The 21,308-nt window shown below is 38.3% G+C and overlaps 1 protein-coding gene across 14 annotated transcripts in view; it reads right to left on the bottom strand.

The window, feature by feature from the left end:
• Positions 1–1,265: 1,265 nt before the first annotated feature.
• Positions 1,266–21,308, bottom strand: part of CPT1A (carnitine palmitoyltransferase 1A) — a 48,308-nt gene continuing 28,265 nt past the window's right edge. For all 14 annotated transcript variants that reach the window (XM_049820597.1, XM_049820602.1, XM_049820598.1 and 11 more), the window contains 8 exons: positions 20,449–20,554; positions 18,497–18,613; positions 17,459–17,623; positions 16,066–16,200; positions 10,041–10,193; positions 8,848–8,952; positions 5,944–6,036; positions 1,266–4,425 (listed from right to left, as the gene is read on the bottom strand). In XM_049820597.1, coding sequence (XP_049676554.1) covers positions 4,339–4,425; positions 5,944–6,036; positions 8,848–8,952; positions 10,041–10,193; positions 16,066–16,200; positions 17,459–17,623; positions 18,497–18,613; positions 20,449–20,554 — 961 coding nt within the window. In that variant the 3' untranslated portion in view covers positions 1,266–4,338. The remainder of the gene's footprint in view (positions 4,426–5,943; positions 6,037–8,847; positions 8,953–10,040; positions 10,194–16,065; positions 16,201–17,458; positions 17,624–18,496; positions 18,614–20,448; positions 20,555–21,308) is intronic.

The raw sequence follows: 21,308 nt of genomic DNA, 5'->3' as shown, positions 1-21,308 counted from the left end.
GTTCTTTCATGTAGCAAAGGCTGCAACATCCAGAAAAGCAGTGAGTTAAACAACTGTGAAAGTAGTCTATCACACAAAACTCTTTGGTGGGGTTTGGCAGGGGGAGAGGGGGAGATTTGTTGTTTGGTGGTTTTGTTTTCTTTTTTAATTAAACAGCAATTAAAAAAACAGAACATGAACCTTTAAAGGGTAAAAAAAATATCTTTAACTGTCTCAAAGAAGTCCCCAGTTTTAATGCAATTTCAAAGGAGTTTTCAGGTGCTGGGAATCTTCAGATAAAGCAAATAACATTGTTAAAATGTTAAATTTCTGTGCCTGAACTAGTTCTCCACTGCCTTACCATTCATATTCTATGGATTATTCACTGTAAAGATCAAACCACTGGTATCCACTAGCTTGGCAGGCAGACTGTTTCACAGAAACATTTCAGCAGTTATTTGGATCTAATGAAAAAAGCTCATCTAAAGTAAGACCTAGGTTGTTTCTTCTTTCTACCTGTGGTTTAACCCCAGCTGGCAACAAAGCCCTACGCAGCTGCTCGTTCACTCTGCCCCAGTGGGATGGGGAAGTAGAATCAGAAGGGTAAAAGTGAGAAAACTTGTGGGTTGAGATAAAGACAGTTTAGTAAGTAAAGTGAGCCGCTCACACAAGCAAAGCAAAACAAGGAATTCATTCACCACTTTCCGTGGGCAGGCAGGTGTTCAGCCATCTCCAGGAAAGCAGGGCTCCTTCACACCTAAGAATGACTTGGGAAGACAAACGCCATGACTCTGAACATCCCCCCTTCCTCCTTCTTCACACCAGCTTTAAAAGCTGAGCATGACGTCATGTGGTCTGGAATATCCCTTGGGTCAGTTGGGGTCAGCTGTCCCAGCTGTGTCCCCTCCCAAATTCTTGTGTCCCCTAGCCTGCTCGCTCAAAAAGCCAAGAGTCTGTGTAAGCACTGCTCAGCAGTAATGAGAACACCCCTGTGTTATCAACACTGTTTTCAGCACAAATCCAAAATACAGTCCCATACAAGCTACTGTGAAGAAAATTAACTATCCCAGCCAAAACCAGCACACTACTGAACCTGAAAAAGAAAAATTGGTCATGAACGCATTCCCTATTAACTAGCAAGACATATATAAATCACTGCTAAAATAAACTGAATAGTCTGCTACTATCATTCCTAACTTGATTTAACATCAATGATTTCACAAGTCCAGAAACAGCAGCAAGGGAGCTTGGAAGAAGATACAAAAGATATTAAACATGGTACTAAGTAGTGGTAATTGTGAAATTTTATTTTATTTTTTTTAAGTTCCAGAAGAGGGTAGAAAATAGGGACAGAGTGCTGGATGTAAATAACCAAACCATAGATGCAGAGTAATTGAACAAGATTAAAAAAAAAACCCTTAGCTTAAATTAATATATTTTATATGAGAAAAACAATTGGTACAAAGGCTGAATTGGAACCATGATTTTCAAGGTCAGACACACACTTCCTCAGTTTCTCAAAAACCCCCACCCTTAAAAGAATATTTAGTTTGGAATAGTATTAATCCTGTACAATGGTAGCCTCTAAATGCACTTTTAATGCTCTCCTAAACTCTGGCATGAAATAGCTGAAATAAGAAATTTGGAAAATGCACATTTGAGGTATTCCACCAATTCCATGCTGCTATTTAATAAACAAGTCAATTTATTATCATCCAACCCACCTACTCAACCCTAACTTGAGCTCTTAAATCACTAATATCTCACTAATTGAGAATAAGTGATTCAAGGTTTTAGTAACAAATTTATAGTTTTTCTGGAATATGAACATTTTACTTTATTATAAAGTACACTGTACTAGAAGGTTCATTCAAATCTAGGTAATATCAGTTACATTCCTATGGCTTTTGAGCAAAAAAGCAAGCAGTTCTACTGTATGTACACAATATTGAACATCAAGATTTAAATTAGTTATTTATTAATAACCTACATTCACTGTGGATTTCTAAGATTTACATCCAAAAAGTTTATTTTATTTACATGCTGTTGACATTTTAAAGAAAATGAAATAAAATCTTATCTGTTTAGGAATTATGACCTATCCCAAATTAAAAAAAGACACATTTAACATGACAAAATGTTTAAAACATTTACAATAAAAACCAGCTTTCTGTGCCAATTATACTTACTCTCTAAGAATGTAAAATTGCATTGATAACTGCACTAACTACAATTAGACTTGAAACATTTAAAACCCGAGAGTCAAATCTAAACTTTTTTTTTCTTTTTCTTTTTTTTAAAGAAAATCCTACAAGCTGATATGCCCTAATGTTAATTCAAGCACAGACTGGTCACTGGTCAATTAAAAAAACAAAACCAAACCAACAGAAAACCTGTGCATTATGTCTGCAGCTCCAAAAGAATAGATCACTACAAAATTGTTGCAGTAGTTTGATAAATGCCAGGCCTGCCAGCTGCGGTAAGGCTTATTTCAAAGTGTCCTTTCCCACACACTGTACCCTAATCAAACGATGAGTGTAGTTGGCCAATTCCTGTGAGGGTTCCTACATTTATGTAAGCATGCATTTGTTTAAGGATGCATCTGGGATGAGGCTTCCCACCTCAAACATACATACACAGGTGTTTCAATAGTTACATTAGAGTAAAAAAAACAAACCATGAAGAGGCATGGAAAGTTAGAAATACTGGCCAGAAAACATTCAAAGTCTAATGAGAAGTTTTATATCAACGCAAAAGGCCTTTTAAAATCAGCATAGCTCTGGAGCAGCATTCACTGTACTACTAAATATCATGTACCTTACAGTTAAAAAAAAACCAAACAACATAAAATTGTTACGCTAACAGGTACACTTTACTGCACTGCAGGATATAAAAAGTAACCACACCTATAAAGCCTGGGGAAGAGAAGCATCTCACACAAAGTTACTTCATTATTTAGTAGCGATTTTATTTTTGGACTTGGAAACATTATGCTTCTTTTTGAGTGAAATAGCTTTCCCCTCCTTCCTTGTTTCTTTCAGAAACTGTGCTTGACCAAGAGCATCTCCCAGGAGGGGTTTGAGAAGGCCAGGATTTTCCCATTCTGGAGCTATTTTCCACAGCTTTAATAGTTTGACCTTCTCATGCAGATGGTTGCCAATGCAGTAGTGGTCCTTCCAAGCTGAAAGCAGGCAAACTGCAATTATCAGCCTCTACAGGCAGCATTGCTTCACAGACTATCCAATAGGTTGCATTTAACTAAATTGACATTCCCTGGGACCCAGAAACTCTTATCTCAAACGACTGCCAATACCATTCACCAAAATAAACATATGAGTAACTGTAGCTCTGAAACACATTATTCCTGCATTTCATAGGGACCGATCTTTGCTATTTAAGATGGGAGCATTTCATTACAGCTTTAAGCCTAACTGCACCATATGGCAACATATTCACATCTACTTATGCCGCATCAACCCATCTTATAATTTGAAAACTAGATCTGTATTACTACTACTTCACCTCCTTCACCACTAAGACAGTGTAAAACCAACTCCCAGCATAAGCTTTTTTCCTGGGTTTAGGATCTTTCTTTTTCTAAGGCACACACATGAACAAGCACACAGGTTCAATTATTTATACAGAAATAAAATCAATGGTGTGGCAAATATGCTTGTGAGCAATAAGAAAAATGTGATACCTGCCAATTAGGTGACACATTTTACTACCCAAAGTAGCACTACCCAATGTTTTTTCTTTTCCAAAACCCCCAAAATTTCTACAACTTGATATGTTACAGTGGGTAATATAAGGGATTTTTTTTTTGTATGTTTTACAGAAATTACCTTAAACCTTGCCCCCCAAAACAATGAAAGTAAACAGCCACAAGTTCTGTCATTCATTGACATAAAGCAACAGATACACTGAAGAACATTCTGCTATTAATACATAGCAAATCCAACTTAGTATTTGAGTTTAAGACGGTGTGTTTTATCCCTTTGATTCTGGAATACAAGTAGACTAATTTTAAGTAAAAATAGAGCAAGTGTATACAAATTAAGAGAAAACTGCAGGAGTTAAGAATATACATGACTTCATGCAGTGATAATATACTTCATCCCTAGAAATGTACAAGATTTCAAAAGTCATCCTTTGTGGAAATAAAAACTCTTCCAAACTACTGAAAAAAAAAGAAAAAAAAAAAAAGAAACTTTTGATACACTGCTAAGGTTTTCATAGGTGATCAAGAAGATGTTGATTCAGTTTCTTCATCAGCTGTTTGAGAAACCTTGCTCTTATTCACTGTGCAGAAGAGTTCTCATCCCAACAACAGGAGATTGGTTGGCACCAATAAGGCAATCACTTGGTACAGTTTTTACTAAGGTTAAATAAACCCATGATGTCAACCATTGCTTTTTGGATGTTTTTTCCAAAACGATGAGAATCCTTTAAAAACAAACAAACAAAAAACAAACCCAAAGACTTGTACTGTCAATCAACAGTTATGTTTTAGGCAAAAGATGGAACCTTTTAATATTTTGTAATTTTGGAGCTTAGAGAATTAGGGCATGTATTTTACCATAAAATGGGGAATTTAAACCACAAGAATTTTAATGCTATACAAATTAATCCAGGTTTATGATATTACTGACTAATGAGTTCTTCATTGTGCTTTTACTTTCCTACAGACAGAACTGAGATCATCTCTTTTTGAAATCAGATGCATCTATAGCTTTCTGTTACTTTAAAATATCTGGGGTTTGGTATTTTTTTATACAAGATTTTGCAAAAGCTAATTTTCAGAAAACAAAAGAATGTTCAGAAAATGTATGACTAATGACCTAGAAGTACTGAAAGAGCAGAAAGACATTTTGTATTTGAGTTCCTATCAGAATCCTGAATCATTTGCCATTAAAAATTGCATAAAGTGTTGAAAATGAAAATCACAATTATCTAAGTGTAAACAAGCTATGAACTTGTTCTGTTTATTCTAAGTGTCAGATGAATGGTACAAGGAAAAAATTAAGATTACAAATATAAATTATTAGCTACATTACAGGACCTACTACAAAGACCCTACTAACATCACGGCCATGCACATGAAATGCTGCCTTTTTTATGTGGACCTTTGACTTGACTAGTAAGTAAAAAATACAGAGAAATTTAAAGTACAAGCTAACAGACATCTGAAGAACAATTTGAACTATGAAAAAAAAAAAAGTTGTATTTCCTAATCTTTAATGATTAACCAAAGGCACCAAGATCTCTTGGACAAGTTAAGGTCAAAAGAGGAAAACTAGGTCAGGTATGTAATCTTGAGCAAACTCAGCAGGTTTATTATGGTCATAAAAATCTAAAGGGAAGGATGAATTGAAGCTCACCCAAAGCAGGCCTCTGCAACAGCAGGATAGTGAATAGATGACATCTACTGCATTCTAATAAGGGGTCTTATTCTCATAAATTTTTTATTAATTATGTTTCTCAAGCACAGACTACAACTTATGAGCCAGCTTCTTTCAGTATTATTTAAACCAAGATTTAAAGAATAGGGAGCATACATTTTGCTCTGCCTTTACAACTGCAGACAGAGACAAATCAAAGCAAAACTATAACAACAAAAAACAGGAGACACCCATCTTCCTGTTTATGGGACAGATATGAGTCATTTTTCACAAGTTCCAGGGAACTACACATGTGTAAAGATGACTGTGGGCCACGTGCTTTCTTTATGCTTGAAAGCATAAGTGAAATAGAATATGGTTTCCTTGGTTCATAAAGCTATCAAATTTATGGAGGTGGAGACAAAAAACCACCCCAACAAAACAGCATGTGTTGAGAAAGAAAAAACGCGTTATAACTGTATGTTGCAAGTCCTACTAAATTTTTTTGGACAATGAGTAGAACAGTTTTATAAGCAGATATCAGAACAGATTTATTAAACCATAGGAAAGGACTGACTCTTACCGTCTCAGAACAAGATATTTTGCTGGAGACATGGAAATGGATGGAATTTTCATCCAAGATAATATAAGAAACACCATAACCATCATCAGCCACCTAGGGGAAGAAAGAAGAGAAAAAACTAGTTCTAAACTTTTTTTTCTTCCATTCCTAAATTATCTTATACATAATTACACAATTCTTACTGTGCAGTTTTAAAAATCAGTTGCAATTTCTCCTCAAGCAAAAATTAAGCTTCTACATTTAATGCACCACTTCTGAAGATTTATTCCACTTAAGGAAATGGTTCTAGTCTCATCTGAAGTGCACAGAATTAACATTATCTGAATACATGTCTCTAATATTTCTCAGTTTTAGTATTTTGAAATAGAATACTTGTTCAAAGACCTTCTATCAAGGTCTGGTCCTAAGCAGCTATACAGCTTCCGTGTTTAAGCAGAAAGGAATAAAATAGTTCAGCTGTATATCTAAACATCCTGTTTCATGGGATCACTCTGCAGATATAAACAAATACAGTATATAAATACAGAGTATACAAGCCTCATAGTATGAAAACTTGCCCAAAGGCGAAGTCATCCAACTCTACAGCAAAGATATGTTTCTGAACACGCATACCATGAACAGAACTCTGGTCCCATTTCAACATTAGCAGCATTAACTGTCCCAAGTTTCAGTCTGATGCAATATTTAAAGTATGCCTAGTAAGCCACGACTATCCTGCTTCCACCCTCTTTCCTCTCTTTCTTAACTCAAAGGATCACAACCTTCAAGCTCTTTGCTGCCACTTCTGCCAAGCAGCCCGATAGTCTTCCAACCATTAGTGCTACAGGGCTATATTCTACAGAATACTGAAAAAAACCAACCCCAAAACCAACATACACAACACGCACGTAAAGCATGATGTACTGAATCTCTCGGCCCCTTCAGCAAACCAAAGCAGTTTTTGCAAGGATACAAGAAATGATGAAGGGAAATGTAAGCAGGGTTATTTGGAAAGGCAGACAACTGAAGGAAGGAAATTAAAGGAATGAAGAAATAATAAAATAGAGCAGTTAATGTAGCATTAGCATTAGCAAACACAAAAGGAAAAAAAGTGTTAGAAATTCCTGCAGCCAAAAAGCTATTTTATTGCCAGACCACACCTTTTTGGGGATTCTAAATACTGACTTTATAATCTGCTGGAGCAAGCCAGTTTCTCATTAAATGAGCAGCATTGCAATAGCTAGGTTTCCTTGATACTGCAATTTAAACTCATTCTAACTTCAAGAACTACTGAAAGCTGTATCAGAAACATGAATAAATAAATTTAAAAAAACCCACACAAAAACCAACTTCCAGCTTAACAAACAAGCCAAAATACACTGTATTTGTCATCCCAATTTCTGTGTGGCAAAGAACAGTCCTGTGATCCCTCTCATTGTTCTTTTAATAGAAATGCTTTTTGAAAACAGGTTAATCTAGTCTATAGCCCCAATAAACTCTGCTTAACAGATCTTGTTAAGAACAGTATCATCATCAATGGCCATGTTCAAATTCCAGTAAAATACTACATCAAGTTAAAAGCTTGTAAAATCTCTAACAATACACATGTATCTCAAAAGTCTGCGGAAGCTGTAGAAAGTTGTTTCATTCTTGACTTAGCCACTACTCACATTTAGAAGGGCAAGCAGACAAATGTGAGTAGCTTAATTCGGAGGCAAGCTGGAACACATTTTTTATTAATCAGAAAACATGGACAAGAGCAATAAAATTACTTCTATAAAACCCAACTTTAAAATCTAGTTTAAGTAATAAAGCATTTGTCATGGTAATAATTGCCTGATGTACAGTAGCTCTGGTCATAGAATCATAGGATGGTTTGGGTTGGAAGGGACCTTAAAGATCATCTTGTTCCAAACCACCCTGCCATGGGCAGGGACACCTTCCACTAAACCAGGTTGCTCAAAGCCCCATCCAACCTGGCCTTGAACTCTTCCAGGGATGGGGCATCCACAACCTCTCTGGGCAACGTGTTCCAGTGCCTCACTATCCTGACAGTGAAGAATTTCTTCCTCATATCTAATGTAAATCTACCCTCTTTCAGTTCAAAGCCATTACCCCTTGTCCTATCACTACATGCCCTTGTGAACAGTCCCCCCCCAACTTTCTTGCAGGCCCCTTTTAGGTACTTGAAGGCTGCTATAAGGTCTCACCAGAGCCTTCTCTTCTCCAGGCTGGACAACCCCAACTCTCTTGGCCTGTCTTCAAGGGAGAGGTGCTCCAGCCCTCTGGTCATTTTTGTGGCCCTCCTCTGGACCCACTCCAACAGGTCCATGTCCCTCATATTGCAGACCCCAGAGCTGAACACAGTACTGCAGGTGGGGTCTCACGAGAGCAGAGTGGAGGGGGAGAATCACCTCCCTCGACCTGCTGGCCACACTACTTTTGATGCAGCCCAGGATACAGCTGGCTTTCTGGGCTGCTAATGCACATTGCTGGGTCTTGTTGAGCTTCTCATCAACCAGCACCCCCGAGTCCTTCTCTGCAGGGCTGCTCTTAATCCACTCATAGCCCAACCTGTATCTGTGCTTGGGATTGCCCCAACCATGTGCAGGACCATTACCGTAAGTACCGTAAGTAATAAAATTCCCCACTTCATCAGATCTCTCTGCCATGGAACCCTGTACCTCATTTGACAACTATGTATTTCCTTAAGAATAATCTATTCTTGTAGTGGGAGATGAGAAAAAGGTGATGCAGACTTTTCAGAGCAATCCACATCATGGGAAAGCATTAAACACATGCATTTAAAAGCATGTGTTGCACCTTTGATGTGCAACATTAAGGTATTGCAGATCTGAAATTTTTAGACTGGTATATTAAAAATAAAACTATTTTTAAAGGGGTACTTGTATTTAGCAAACATACCGGTCCAAATCCTCCACCACAGGATAACATCTCAGGGTTCTTCTTTAGATCAATGTGCTGCTGTGGTGTCTGACTTGTTGAGAGCCTCCAAGGCTCTGACAAAACCTTTATTAGATATGAAAGAGATGCAAACAAGTATAACACACTATTTAAGAACATGCAACTTTCTCAAAAACTAGTCAAGATAAGCTAGAAAGCACTCAATAAAGCAATATTAATGATAACTCCAGTTCCCATTTCAATGGAATGAACAATTAAGAAGGTTAAAAGAAACAGCTAAACTTGACCTGATATGCAAACCATTGAGAAACCGACATCATGATATCATATATTAAAGAGAAAAAAAGTTCTTTCAATAGAAATGCTATTTCAAAACAGATTAATCTGGTCTATAGCCTGGTAAATTCTGCATAACAGGTCTTGTTAACAACAAGATAATTAATAGCAATATTCAAATCCTGGTAAAATACTACATCAAGTTAAAAGCTTGTAAAAATCTCTAGCAATACACATGTATCTCAAAAGTCTGTGGAAGCTGTAGAAAGTTGTTCTATTCTTGAGTTAGCCACGACTCACATTTAGGAGGGCAAGCAGACAAATGTGAGTGGTTTAATTTGGAGGCAAGCTGGAACACATTTTTTATTAACCAGAAACATGATAAGAGTAATCTAATTACTTTTATAAAACCCAACCTTAAAATCTAGTTTAAATAATGAAGTATTTGTCATGGTAATAAACAGTAACATTCATGTTGTGCATTAAAAAAACCCACAACAAAACCCACAATATACAGCTCCTTTAACTCAAAGTAACTTAAAAGACAGTGATTTTGTCATAGTTCCAAAAGAAAATTCTTGAGAGAAAACACAGCCTCTGTTATGCTGCCTTGAAAATATGTAAAACCCAGAAGTATTTTTGCAATACTGACTATACCTTTCTCGCAATCCTTGATAGTATGTATTACACTACAAACCTCACAGAAAGCATTACTACAGATCTATTAATAAGTGTATACATAAAGCAAAATGAAACTAACTTGTAAATCTACCAGCAGATGTTAAGCAATGCTAGCTAAACTCTTACCTTTTTTCTTAGGAAAACCAGAGTTCTACAAGTATGTAAGCAGATACCACAAAACACTAACTAAGCAAAGGATTATTTACTGTAATTAATAGTTATCAAAAGTCACTTACTTCCTTAAGGAAAGGAGAATCTACAGCAAGGTACTTGGACACGACATAAAGGCAGAACAGATGGCGGTCAATGCCAGCACCAGTCATGGCAAGACGATATAAATGCTGATGTTTGGCAGCAGCAAGCCGGAAGAACTTAAGCTTATTTTCATTCTAACAACAAAAAAAAAAGATGAAGAAAAATCAGTTAAGTGAACTGGGTTGAGGATGGAGGTGCAGAAACTAAGTTACAGTGATGGCTCTCAAGCCTAGAGCACTTCATGGCAAAAGTATAAAATGATGCGTGCAACTAACACCAAATACTAGTATCCTCTGACTTTTCAACCTCATGCATTCAATTTCAGGTATTAGCAAGTGTCAACCATTACCTGCTGTAAACAATGCATAGTGAAAACAAACTTGTATTTTAAGTGTGATCTAAACCAGAATCAAACATGATTATAAGTCAAGTTTACTACATTATTGTACATTTAGTTTCTGGAGACCCTAGTCTTAAAAAGTTACAGAAGAGCAAACTTCAGCATGATTTAAGGCAAGCTAGAACTGCAACATCCACTTTAGAAGGCAAACTGACAACATTGAAGGTATAGGAGTCCCTGAATACTGGTCTTTTTTTTAAAAGCCTTCTCTTAAGAGCTCAGGGGCAGGCAATTCCAAAGTGTCAGAAGTCAAGCAAGAGGGGTAGAAGGCCTGCTTGGCTGAGCAGGGACCTTCTTCTAGAACTTAGGTTGAAAAGGAAAGTATATGGACCTTGGAAGCAAGGACAGGCAACACGGGAGGACTACAGGGATGCTGTTTGCCACTGCAGGGAGAAAATTCGTGTGGCCAAAGCTTTATTAGACTTCAAGCTGGCTAGTACTGTGAAGGACAACAAAAAGGGCTCCTCACAAAGAGAGCCATAGACAAGGCAGAGATGTTTAGTGCCTTCTTCACCTCTGTCTTTAACACCAATGATGGGCCCTGGGACCCCCAGAGCCCTGTGTTGCAAGACTGTGACTGGGGAAGGATGATAAACTCCCAGCCAACTCTGAACTTGTTCAAAACTTGCTGCTCCTGCTGGAGGCACATAAGCATATGGGGCCCAGTGGGATTCATCCAAGCCTACTAAAAGAGCTGGCCGACGTTACCGCGGGACCTCTCTCCATTAGTTTTCAATGGTCTTGGGAATACGGAGAAGTCCCTGTCAACTGGAAGCTGGCAAACGTTGTCCCAGTTTTCAAGAAGGGCAAGAAGCAAGACCCTGATAATTACAGGCTGTCAGTCTCAATTCAGTGCCTGGTAAAATTACGGAGACTGTCATTCTGGGAGTTATTGAAAAACAATTGAGAGACAATGTAGCTATTGGTCACAGCTAACACAGGTTTGCGAAGGGAAAGTCCTGTTTAAGTAACTTAATTTCCTTTTACGACACAGTCACCCACCTAGCTGGCCAAGGGAAGCCAGTAGACGTGGGATGGTTTGGATTTTAGCAAAGATTTTGATAACTGTCTCTCATAGCATCCTTCTAGACAAAATGTCTAGCATACAGCTAGACAAGTCCATAATACATTGGGTGAACAATTGGCTCATGGGTCAGGCTCAAAGAGTTATAATAAATGGGGTTACATCAGGCAGGTGGCCAGTCACCAGTGGGGGTCCCCAGGGCTCAATTTTAGGGCCAGTGCTCTTCAATGCTTTTATAATGAATCTGGACACAGGACTTGAATGTACATTAAGTAAGTTTGCCAATGATACTAAATTAGGAGAAGCTGTGGACTCCCTCAAGGGTAGAGAGGCCTTACGGAGAGCTCTGAATAGACTAGAGAACTGGGCAATCGCCAACCGTACAAAATTTAACAAGTTCCAGATTCTGCACCGGGGCCAGGGTAGTCCTGGTTATACGTATAAAATGGCGGATGAGAGGCTGGAGAGCAGCCCCGCAGAAAGAGATCTGGGAGTTTGGGTCAATGGTAAGTTGAATACGAGTCAACAGTGTGCACTGGCAGCCAAAAGGGCCAACCGTATCCTGGGGTGCATGAAGCACAGCATAGCTAGCTGGTTGAGGGTGGTGACTGTCCCACTCTACACTGCACTGGTGTGGCCCCACCTCAAGTACTGTGTGCAGTTTTGGGCACCTCAATATAAAGTCATCAGATTATCAGAGTGTGTCCACAGGAGGGCAACCAAGATGGTGAAAGGTCTCGAGGGCAAGACTTATGAGGAGCAGCTGAGGTCACTAGGTTTGTTCAGCTTGGAGAAGGCTGAGAGGTGACCTCACTGCAGTCTACAACTTCCTCAAGTGGAGAGGGAGGTGCAGATCTCTTCTCTCTGGTGACCAGCAATAGGACATGAGGAAATGGAATGAAGCTGCATTGGGGAAGTTCAGATTGGGCATTAGGAAAAGGTTCTTCACTGAGATGGTGGTTGGTCACTGGAACAGGCTCCCTGGGGAAGTGGTCACAGCACCAAGCCTGTCTGAGTTCAAGGAACATCTGGACAATACTCTTAATCATATGGTTTAGTTTTAGGTATTCCCAGGAGGAGCAGGGAGTGGGACTCAATGATCCTTATGGGTCCCTTCCAATTAGAGATAGTCTATGATTCTACAAACACTGCATGAATGTTGCAAGGGCTGAAAGAAAGTGTCTGTGTAAAACACTTAGACACCCATTCTATTAAGATTTTATAATGTGGAATGCAACACACTAAGTATATGGCAAACTGTCACTTCTTATCTCCAGCATCACTGCATTTTACACCACTTATTTTGGGACACAGTGAGCAGCCTATTGGCTGCCAGCATGATAAACTAATAAATCACTTGTAGTCATACTAGGCATGCCTACCATTGGCATTCAGGAGCAAAGGTTTGTGGATAGTCCATGGAGGATACAAGTGCTCAGGAAAAATTCTAAGGAAAAACCCAGAGAAAAGTAGAAGCAAGCAGTAAAGGCAGACAACTCTTTTTAAAATAATATACAAATGCATATAATATAATCTTCATAACACATAAAAACTAAAAATTGCATTATGAAGGCAGGGTTCCTGTTCTCTGTGGCTGATCATTCCAGGTGAAGGGCAGTAATGAATCAACAAGTCTGAAAAAGAAACATGTTTGTAGTAACCATTGGAAAAATAAAGAAGTAAGCAGAATGAAGTCTGCCATATATATGATCTTGCCATGTATAGGGCTACCTTATGCCTTTAACAAAAATGCAGATGTTAACTGCAGAGATGTAATAGCAGTTAATTCTGACATTAGGATTATGTCAAAATTACTTTCTATACACAGGGTAGTTGTACAGTAGCTGTGCCATACAGTTATGTATGACATGTTGACATGGCTGGATTTCCAGACTTGCACTGGTCTGATCACAGCTCCCAGCACGGCATATTGATAAAGCCAGGGGAATTTTATCTACATAGAACTTCCAGAAAGAGGAGGGAGAAGAAAGTTTCTCTTTCTCTGGGCAACTCTCTTCTTGCAGCAACATTTATTCACAGAATCATGGGGTTCTTTCTAAAGAAAGCTAACCTGCTCATCTGCTTAGACTTCTCTGCCCTAAGATATGATCAACTAAAACTCTGTCCTGAAGGACCATTATGTAACTTACTTTTAAAGATTTTTCAAAGTGAAAACACAACCTCCCCAGGTAATCTGTTTCAGGCTTCTTACTATTTCCCTCCTTACTCATTATCCTCACCAGCAGAAAATGTTTCCCTAATGTGTTTCTGAAATTTAAGTCCATTACTTCCTGGGACAGAGAACAGATTGTTCCTATCATCTCTGCATAAGCCCATCATCTTGAGCACAACCTGGCTCCCCACCTCTTCCACAGTGTTCTCTCTTCTTTAGACTAGGCAAGAATAATTAAGTTCAAACTCTCCTCACAGATCATCTTCAGAGGTTTCTAACCATCCTTCTTGCTCTCCTTTAGACTGTCTCCAATCCATACATACATCAAGTGTAGTGTCCAAAACTGGACACACCACCCCAGCTAATGCCGTACTAGAAAAAAAGCGCAGAGACAAAAGACTACTAAAAATAAAGGGCAAGACTAACTGAGGGCTCCATTTTTCCCAATGGCATAGCACCGAATGTGTTATGTTAGTATTCAGTTACTGATTATTACAATCCTAGGTCTTTTTCATTAGAACTTCTACCCATGCAGCTGTTACTCAGGCCTGGATGCAATACCTTGAGTACATTCCTACTTAACAAAATCCTCTTTTTCTGGTCAAATTTTTATTGACACTGAAGAACTGGAAATCCCCTTCAGCTTAGCAAAACTGCAAATATAATGAATTATTGTCTACCTGGACTTCGGTAAGGCCTTTGACACTGTTTCTCACCGCATACTCCTTGAGAAGCTGGCAGCTCATGGCTTAGGTAAGTGTACTCTTCCCTGGGTAAAAAACTGGCTGGCTGGACGAGCCCAAAGGGTGTGGTGAATTTTAAATCCAGTTGGCAGTGGGTCACAAGTGGTGTTCCCCAGGGCTCAGTACTGGGGCCAGTTCTCTTTAATAGCTTTATCAGTGATCTGGACGAGGGGATTGAGCGTACCCTCAGTAAGTTTGTGGATGACACCAAGCTGGGTGGGAGGCTTCATCTGGTGGAGGGTAGGAAGGCTCTACAGAGGGATTTGGACAGGCTGGATCGATGGGCCGAGGCCAATTGTATGAGGTTCAACAAGGCCAAGTGCCGGGTCCTGCACGTGGGTCACAACAACTCCATGCAGTGCTACAGGCTTGGGGAAGAGTGGCTGGAAAGCTGCCTGGCAGAAAAAGACCTGGGGGTGCTGGCTGACAGCCAGCTGAATATGAGCCAGCAGTATGCCCAGGTGGCCAAGACGACCAATGGTATCCTGGCCTGTATCAGAAATAGTGTGGCCAGCAGGAGCAGGGAGGTGATTGTTCCCCTGTACTCGGCACTGGTTAGGCTGCATCTTGAGTACTATGTTCAGTTTTGGGCCCCTCACTACAGGAAAGACATTGAGGTGCTGGAGCATGTCCAGAGAAGGGCAATTGAGTTGGTGAGGGGCCTGGAGCACAATTCTTAGGAGGAGCGGCTGAGGGAACTGGGGTTGTTTAGTCTGGAGGAAAAGGAGGCTGAGGGGAGACCTTATCACTCTCTACAACTACCTGAAAGGAGGTTGTAGTGAGGTGGGTGTCAGTCTCTTCTGTCAGGTGGCTGGTGATAGGACGAGAGGAAGTGGCCTCAAGTTGCAGCAGGGGAGGTTTAGATATTAGGAAAGATTTCTTTACTGAAAGGGTTGTCACACATTGGAATAGGCTGCCCAGGGAAGGGGTTGAGTCACCATCCTTGGAGATATTCAAAAAGCACTTAGACAAGGCACTTCAGGACATGGTTTAGTGGGCATGGTTGATGGTTGGATTCAATGATCTTGAAGGTCTTTTCCAACTTAAATGATTCTATGATTCTATTTCATCAACTGTATCTGTGAAAATTGTGACTAGGAGTGGATTAAAGAACAGACAGCCCTCAAGATGACTGTCCTCCACCCTTCCGTTTTGATAGCAAACATTTTAACCAGTATTGTCCAAGTTTTCCAAACCAAGAAGTTTTCCCCTAGACCATGTTTGCTTTGTTTGCTAATCAGAACATCACAAGAAAGATTAAAGAGCCCACTGAAATCAACATGTAAGAGGAACTACTTATTTCCTGTGAATAATACTTGCTTCCCTATCAGAAAGGAAAGCCTAAATGATATGAGAGTACTTGTTTTACAAACCTATGTTTGAGTTACAAGTCGCAAAAATTTCACAAGTCAACTCAGTTTTCTGGAGTTCAGGAACAGTAAGAAATGGCATATTTGGCTATGTTACTGCCATTCTCTTTCAGTACAGCCTTGAATATCTGCCATATTGATAGAAAATGTGGACAATTACCTTATGCTGCACTTCCTTCCTAAAAAACAAAGGCATCACTTTAAGTGTTTAAAAACTATTTCAGAACTTCTATGGATATCTAGTGATAACTCATGTGCTTTATGGATTGTATAAGGCAACAACATCATGAACTTACACTTTCAGTTAGGTCTTCCATGGTTCGAACAAAATTGCATGATTCAACAGTACATGAACGAACAGTTTCGGTCCTGCCTTCTCTGAACAAGCGTGTCATAGAAGCTTCATACGTTAAAGAAAACTTTCCCATGTCCTTGAAAAGGGAAAAATAAGAACTTAAAGTTTTAGCCAGACTTAGCCCCTCTTTCCTAATCAACAGTTCAAGGTAAGCACTCCAGAAATTAAACTCAACATTAATTTTTTAGTAGCCCACCACTAGCAGTCTTACCTAAAGATAATAAAGGAAAAAAAGAAGATTAGCAGTAGGATTTGAAAAGAGCTAATAGAACAACCAAACTAGGAAGGACTACCCTCTGTGTTTTATATTCAGTCTTCTTCAGTTTATAACAGAAGTTGATTTAAAGGCTATCAAAAAAATTATTTGAAAGTTCAGTGCCTTCCTAATTAACACAGATGTAGTAAGTAATAAAGCAAACTGTAACATCCTTAAAAGTATTTTCAGTTAAAAGTTTAACAGCATGGAGATGCATGCCAGTATGGGGAATTTCAAGAATGTGAGAACTGAAAAGTGTCTGCAAAACCCAGGAAGTGTGGCCTCCATATTTCCTGTAGATGTGCACAATCTACAGATTAAAAGTTGCCAAATGATAGAAGTTTATCTAACACATTAGGAACTATACCTGTCTAAAATATACATCAGAAGAGACAGTGACAGACTGTTCAGTTTTAGATTAAGAGGATGGGTAATCAAACTATTTGCCGTGTAACTACCCTAACCAAAGGTGTAAGTGGTGATAGTAGCCAGGAAATCTGGATGCTTTGCAAAACCATTTGGTATTACTTTTAAAAAAAAAAAAAAAAAAAAGTAGAACAGTACCTCAAACAGTAACAACTAGAAAGCAAAATGAAAAACATGCATGTTGCTACACTGGTGTTTTCTGAAAGCACGTCATAAAAAAGGTGAAGAAGAAAACATAGGCAGGCATTTCTGTTAATTCTGTTAGGGAGTGTTCATGACTACTGAATTAAGGGTGACTCCAAACTGAAAGGTAAGTTTAATATTGCTTAGATAACAACATCATTTAGATTATAAACACAGCTACTAGAAGTTTTATATCCACTTCTTTCAAGTCCAAAATGCCTAGGGATAGACCAACTAAGCAGAAGAGAAAAATCTGCACGAGTGTCAATGTGCCAACCTTTGGACTATTAATTTCCAGCTTAGTAATCTGTTTAGGGTTTGTACCAATGTCCATTGAATGTCTTTAATAACCTTACACAAGCAGTGCAAGATTACTCTAAAGTACTTTACACAGTCACACTTTTTAATCACAAACATGCTATACCCTATTTAATGAGATTCTGTGAGCCAGAAAGTCTGTTCTTCTTACCCGATAGTGAGCAAGCTGCAGGGCAAGTTGCACGAAGGCATCAGGGCTGGTTTTTGCTTTCTTTATTAGTCCCTTCCCAAAAGCATCAAAGAAAAATGAATTGAAGTCCACATCATCTGCCAGAGCAACGGCAGTGCTCAGAGACCTCTCAATCACTTCTTGACACTAAAATAAATGAATAAATAAATAAATGCACATACATGCATATACATGCATTTGAGAGAACTGCTGAAAAAGTGTAAGCATTTTTAATTGATAAGTAAGAAATGCTGCTTTTATGCATGCCAGGAACACCATTATCTAAATAATCTAACTTTAGAGAAAGGGGAGAAGCTATCTTTCTGGCAAAGTTAAAATTCAAACCACTAATAAGTCAGTTTTAAGCCAATACACATCTGAAGTCCAAAAATTACACTTTAAAAAACATCAGCATTAAGACTGTTCAGATCACTAGAACATAAAAGAATGACCCACAGAGATAGAATGGCAATAGTTGTGTGGCTTCCAATCTAACATACATGCTTAATTAAACATATCACCAGTGATGACCTTTTTATTCAAAATTAAAATCCAAACAGGTGGTGGCAGTTTGTCTTGAACTCAGGCAAAAAAAAAAGAATCAAACCTTATTAGACATGTATACAGAATTTTGGACAGAAAAAAAGATAGCTAATCTCAAGGAACTATTACATGGGCATTTGTTGTGACAATAGTTTTGAAATCTCAGCAACTTAAACATCATTTTAATACAGTTACTATTTAAAATAGGTGGCCACTTATTTTTGACATAGTGCCAACCAAGAAAGTTTCTAGTAAAAAGTTGGCATTTCCTGGCCAGAATTTTTAAAGAGAGATATTAAAAACCTCTGATATCTTTTTAAGCAAACTGAGTAGTGCCCACACATGAAATACACATCTTACAGGACTCAAAAGGAATTTAAAGCTGACTTACAGGGTTTATTAGTAATTACTTGAATTATTTGATTACTCAGGAAAAGAGAAGCTTCTTCATCAAACCACTAGCTATTCTGTACTTACTTCTTCTGGAATTTCCCACTGTAGTTTGGTAGGAATAGGAATATTTTGATTGGTATCTCCTTTGCAATGCCCATCTTCTGAATAGCCCAGTTCAAGATACTCAGTTGCCATTACATTCTGCAAAGAACAATACTTCTTCAGAATTGCAACATTAGGATTTCATTGTGAAATCAATATAACCCATTTTCAGCACATGGTGAAATACAATATACAATCCATTTCCAAATACTGAAAACAGCTGCAAGTGAAGCTCTCTGTTTTACCTCTTATTTTAAGGCATTTTAATCTGTGTTCTGAGTGGGAAGAATACCAGATATGCACAAACACCTGTTCAGTTACACTGGTACTTTGTGCTAGATGCTATTGAATCCATCAAAATGTTTCAATTAAAAACCCACCTCAAACTTACTAGTAGTAAAAAAAAAAAAAAAAAAAAAAAAAAATCAGTCATAGTCTTGGATTTCACAACCTTTGTTAAATTTAGATTCTAGAGTATTTCTGCAAGTTTGTTATCTGTCAAAACTTGTTCATCAGGAAACAGTTTTTTTCAGACTAGGTGCATATCCCTACAAGATTTTAATCATTTTTAAGATTTGCATCCCACTCAAAATTGCAGCTTATTTTATATGTGCACTAGAGCTTTTGGGTAGGGAAGTAGAATGTTTCCAAGATGAACAATACAACCTGAACAGACAAAAAAGGGTCTGTTTTACAAGATTTCAAACAACATCCTCAATGTAAACAAACAAACAAACACCAACCCCCAAAAAACCCAACCCAAACCAAAACCCACTAGACAATTTGGAAAGAAACAGCTTGACAAAAATGTATTGCATGTTCAGCACATATATTTTAAATCTCTTCTTTTAATTTATTTTTCTCAGTGGTCAGAACACGCCAACTAGGAAATAAAGCTTAATCCATTCTACCCTAAAAATAGACAATCTACAAAAGAGCTAACAACAAATAACATTTTATGAAATTAAATCCTACTTAGTTTATTTTAGTCATCTTAATTCTTAGTAGAAAATGAACCAACTAACAGTAAGTACAGAAATATGAGCCAAAGCATATAACATCATTCATTAAAAGAAAACAAAGTAACTCTTTTCCATTGAGCTAAACTGCACTGTCAAGTCAATCTCAAATCAGTTTGGCCTTCTTTCTTCCCTGGTTAGGGAATACAATGAGGATTTTTTGTTCTTACACACATGGGAACATTCATATAATAAAATTAGGAAATTAACTGGGGCACCAGTCAGACCTGAGACCCATTTGCATACATAATGAAAACCAGAATTGACTAATGTTTATGAAATAGTTTTGACTGATTGAGTCATGTAACTGTTTATGGGTTTAAGCTTCAAAAAGAAAAATAAAAAAAAATAAAATAGGATTTCAAGTAATAAACTAAACTCATGATGAACAGACCTAACAAAAAGGGCATTTACTCCATTCACTGCAAATAAATACAAGACATAATTTAAACAGCATATCAATCTGCAGCACATCAAACAGTACCTTAGAGGAAAAGTTAAACTCTGTACCATTTCTTTAAATTTTGAAAGCAAGTCTGGGATTTTTATAGCACAAGAAAGAGTAGGTGCTTCAGGAGCATGTATATATGCAAAATACAACGCCATATCAAAAAGGCAACAATCTATTGATTTAAAATATTATAAACAAGTTAGATGGGGAGCTGTATCACTTTTCTGTGAAGACATCTATGCTCATTAAAATGCAATAAAGACCTTTAAGTTGAAGGACAGCAAGCTTTTCTTTTAAGCAAGGTCTTTTCCTTTTAAGTTCTACAGTTGCTGTAGACACAGGCCCATAATCACTCATCAACAGCATGAATGCAAGGGATTAAAAAGTAATTGCTGATCTTCAGGACTGTTGCACCGACCATATCGCATTATCTGCTGCATTAACTTTTTGTACTAAACACCTACCTCCCACAGGTGTCCAACAATAGGAGCATCTGCCCAAGAGTGCTCTGCATTCAGACCCATTCTGCCATTTTTGAATACTATAAGAGTGAATGTTTTATCAAACCACCTACAAAAGAAATTAAGATTTCTTTATGGTTTTATACCTTTCAAAACCATTTTTGTACTGTAACTTCATCTCTCAAAAATTCACATTCAAATGCAGTAGTTCTTGGCTTTTTTTTTTTTTAATAATACTTTATTTAAATAAATAGACATAGATTTGAACCTCATGAAGTTTGACAAGGCCAAGTGCAAGGTCCTGCACCTGGATCAGGGCAATACCCAGTATCAACAGACTGGGGGATGAATAGATTGAGCAGCCCTGCAGAGAAGGACTTGAGGTACTGGTGGATGAAAAGTTCGACATGAGCTGGCAATGTGTGCTTGCAGCCCAGAAATCCAATCACATCCTGGGCTGCATAAGCAGCAGCATGGCTGGCAAGTCGAGGGGAGGTGATTCTCACCCTCTACTCCACTCTCAGGAGACCCCACCTGGAGTACTGCATCCAGCTCTGGGGTTCCCAGTACGAGATAGACATGGACCTGTTAGAGCAGGTTCAGGAGAGGGCCATGAAAATGGTCACAGGGCTGGAACACCTCTCCCATGAAGAGAGGCTGGGTGTTGGCATCGTTCCATCCAGAGCAGAGAAGGCTCTGGGACACCTTGTGGCCTTTCAATATATAAAGAGGGCTTATAAGAAAAACTGAGAAAGACTTTTTAGCACAGCCCATAGTGACAGGACAAGGGGCAACGGTTATAAACTGAAAGAGGGTAGATTTAGATTCGTCATAAAGGAGAAATTTTTTTATGATGAGGGTGG

Source organism: Accipiter gentilis, chromosome 17, assembly GCF_929443795.1.
Source record: "Accipiter gentilis chromosome 17, bAccGen1.1, whole genome shotgun sequence".
NCBI classification, from domain to species: domain Eukaryota; kingdom Metazoa; phylum Chordata; class Aves; order Accipitriformes; family Accipitridae; genus Astur; species Astur gentilis.
Note: the sequence above shows the minus strand (reverse complement) of the source record. Positions and strands in the feature narration are given on the sequence as shown.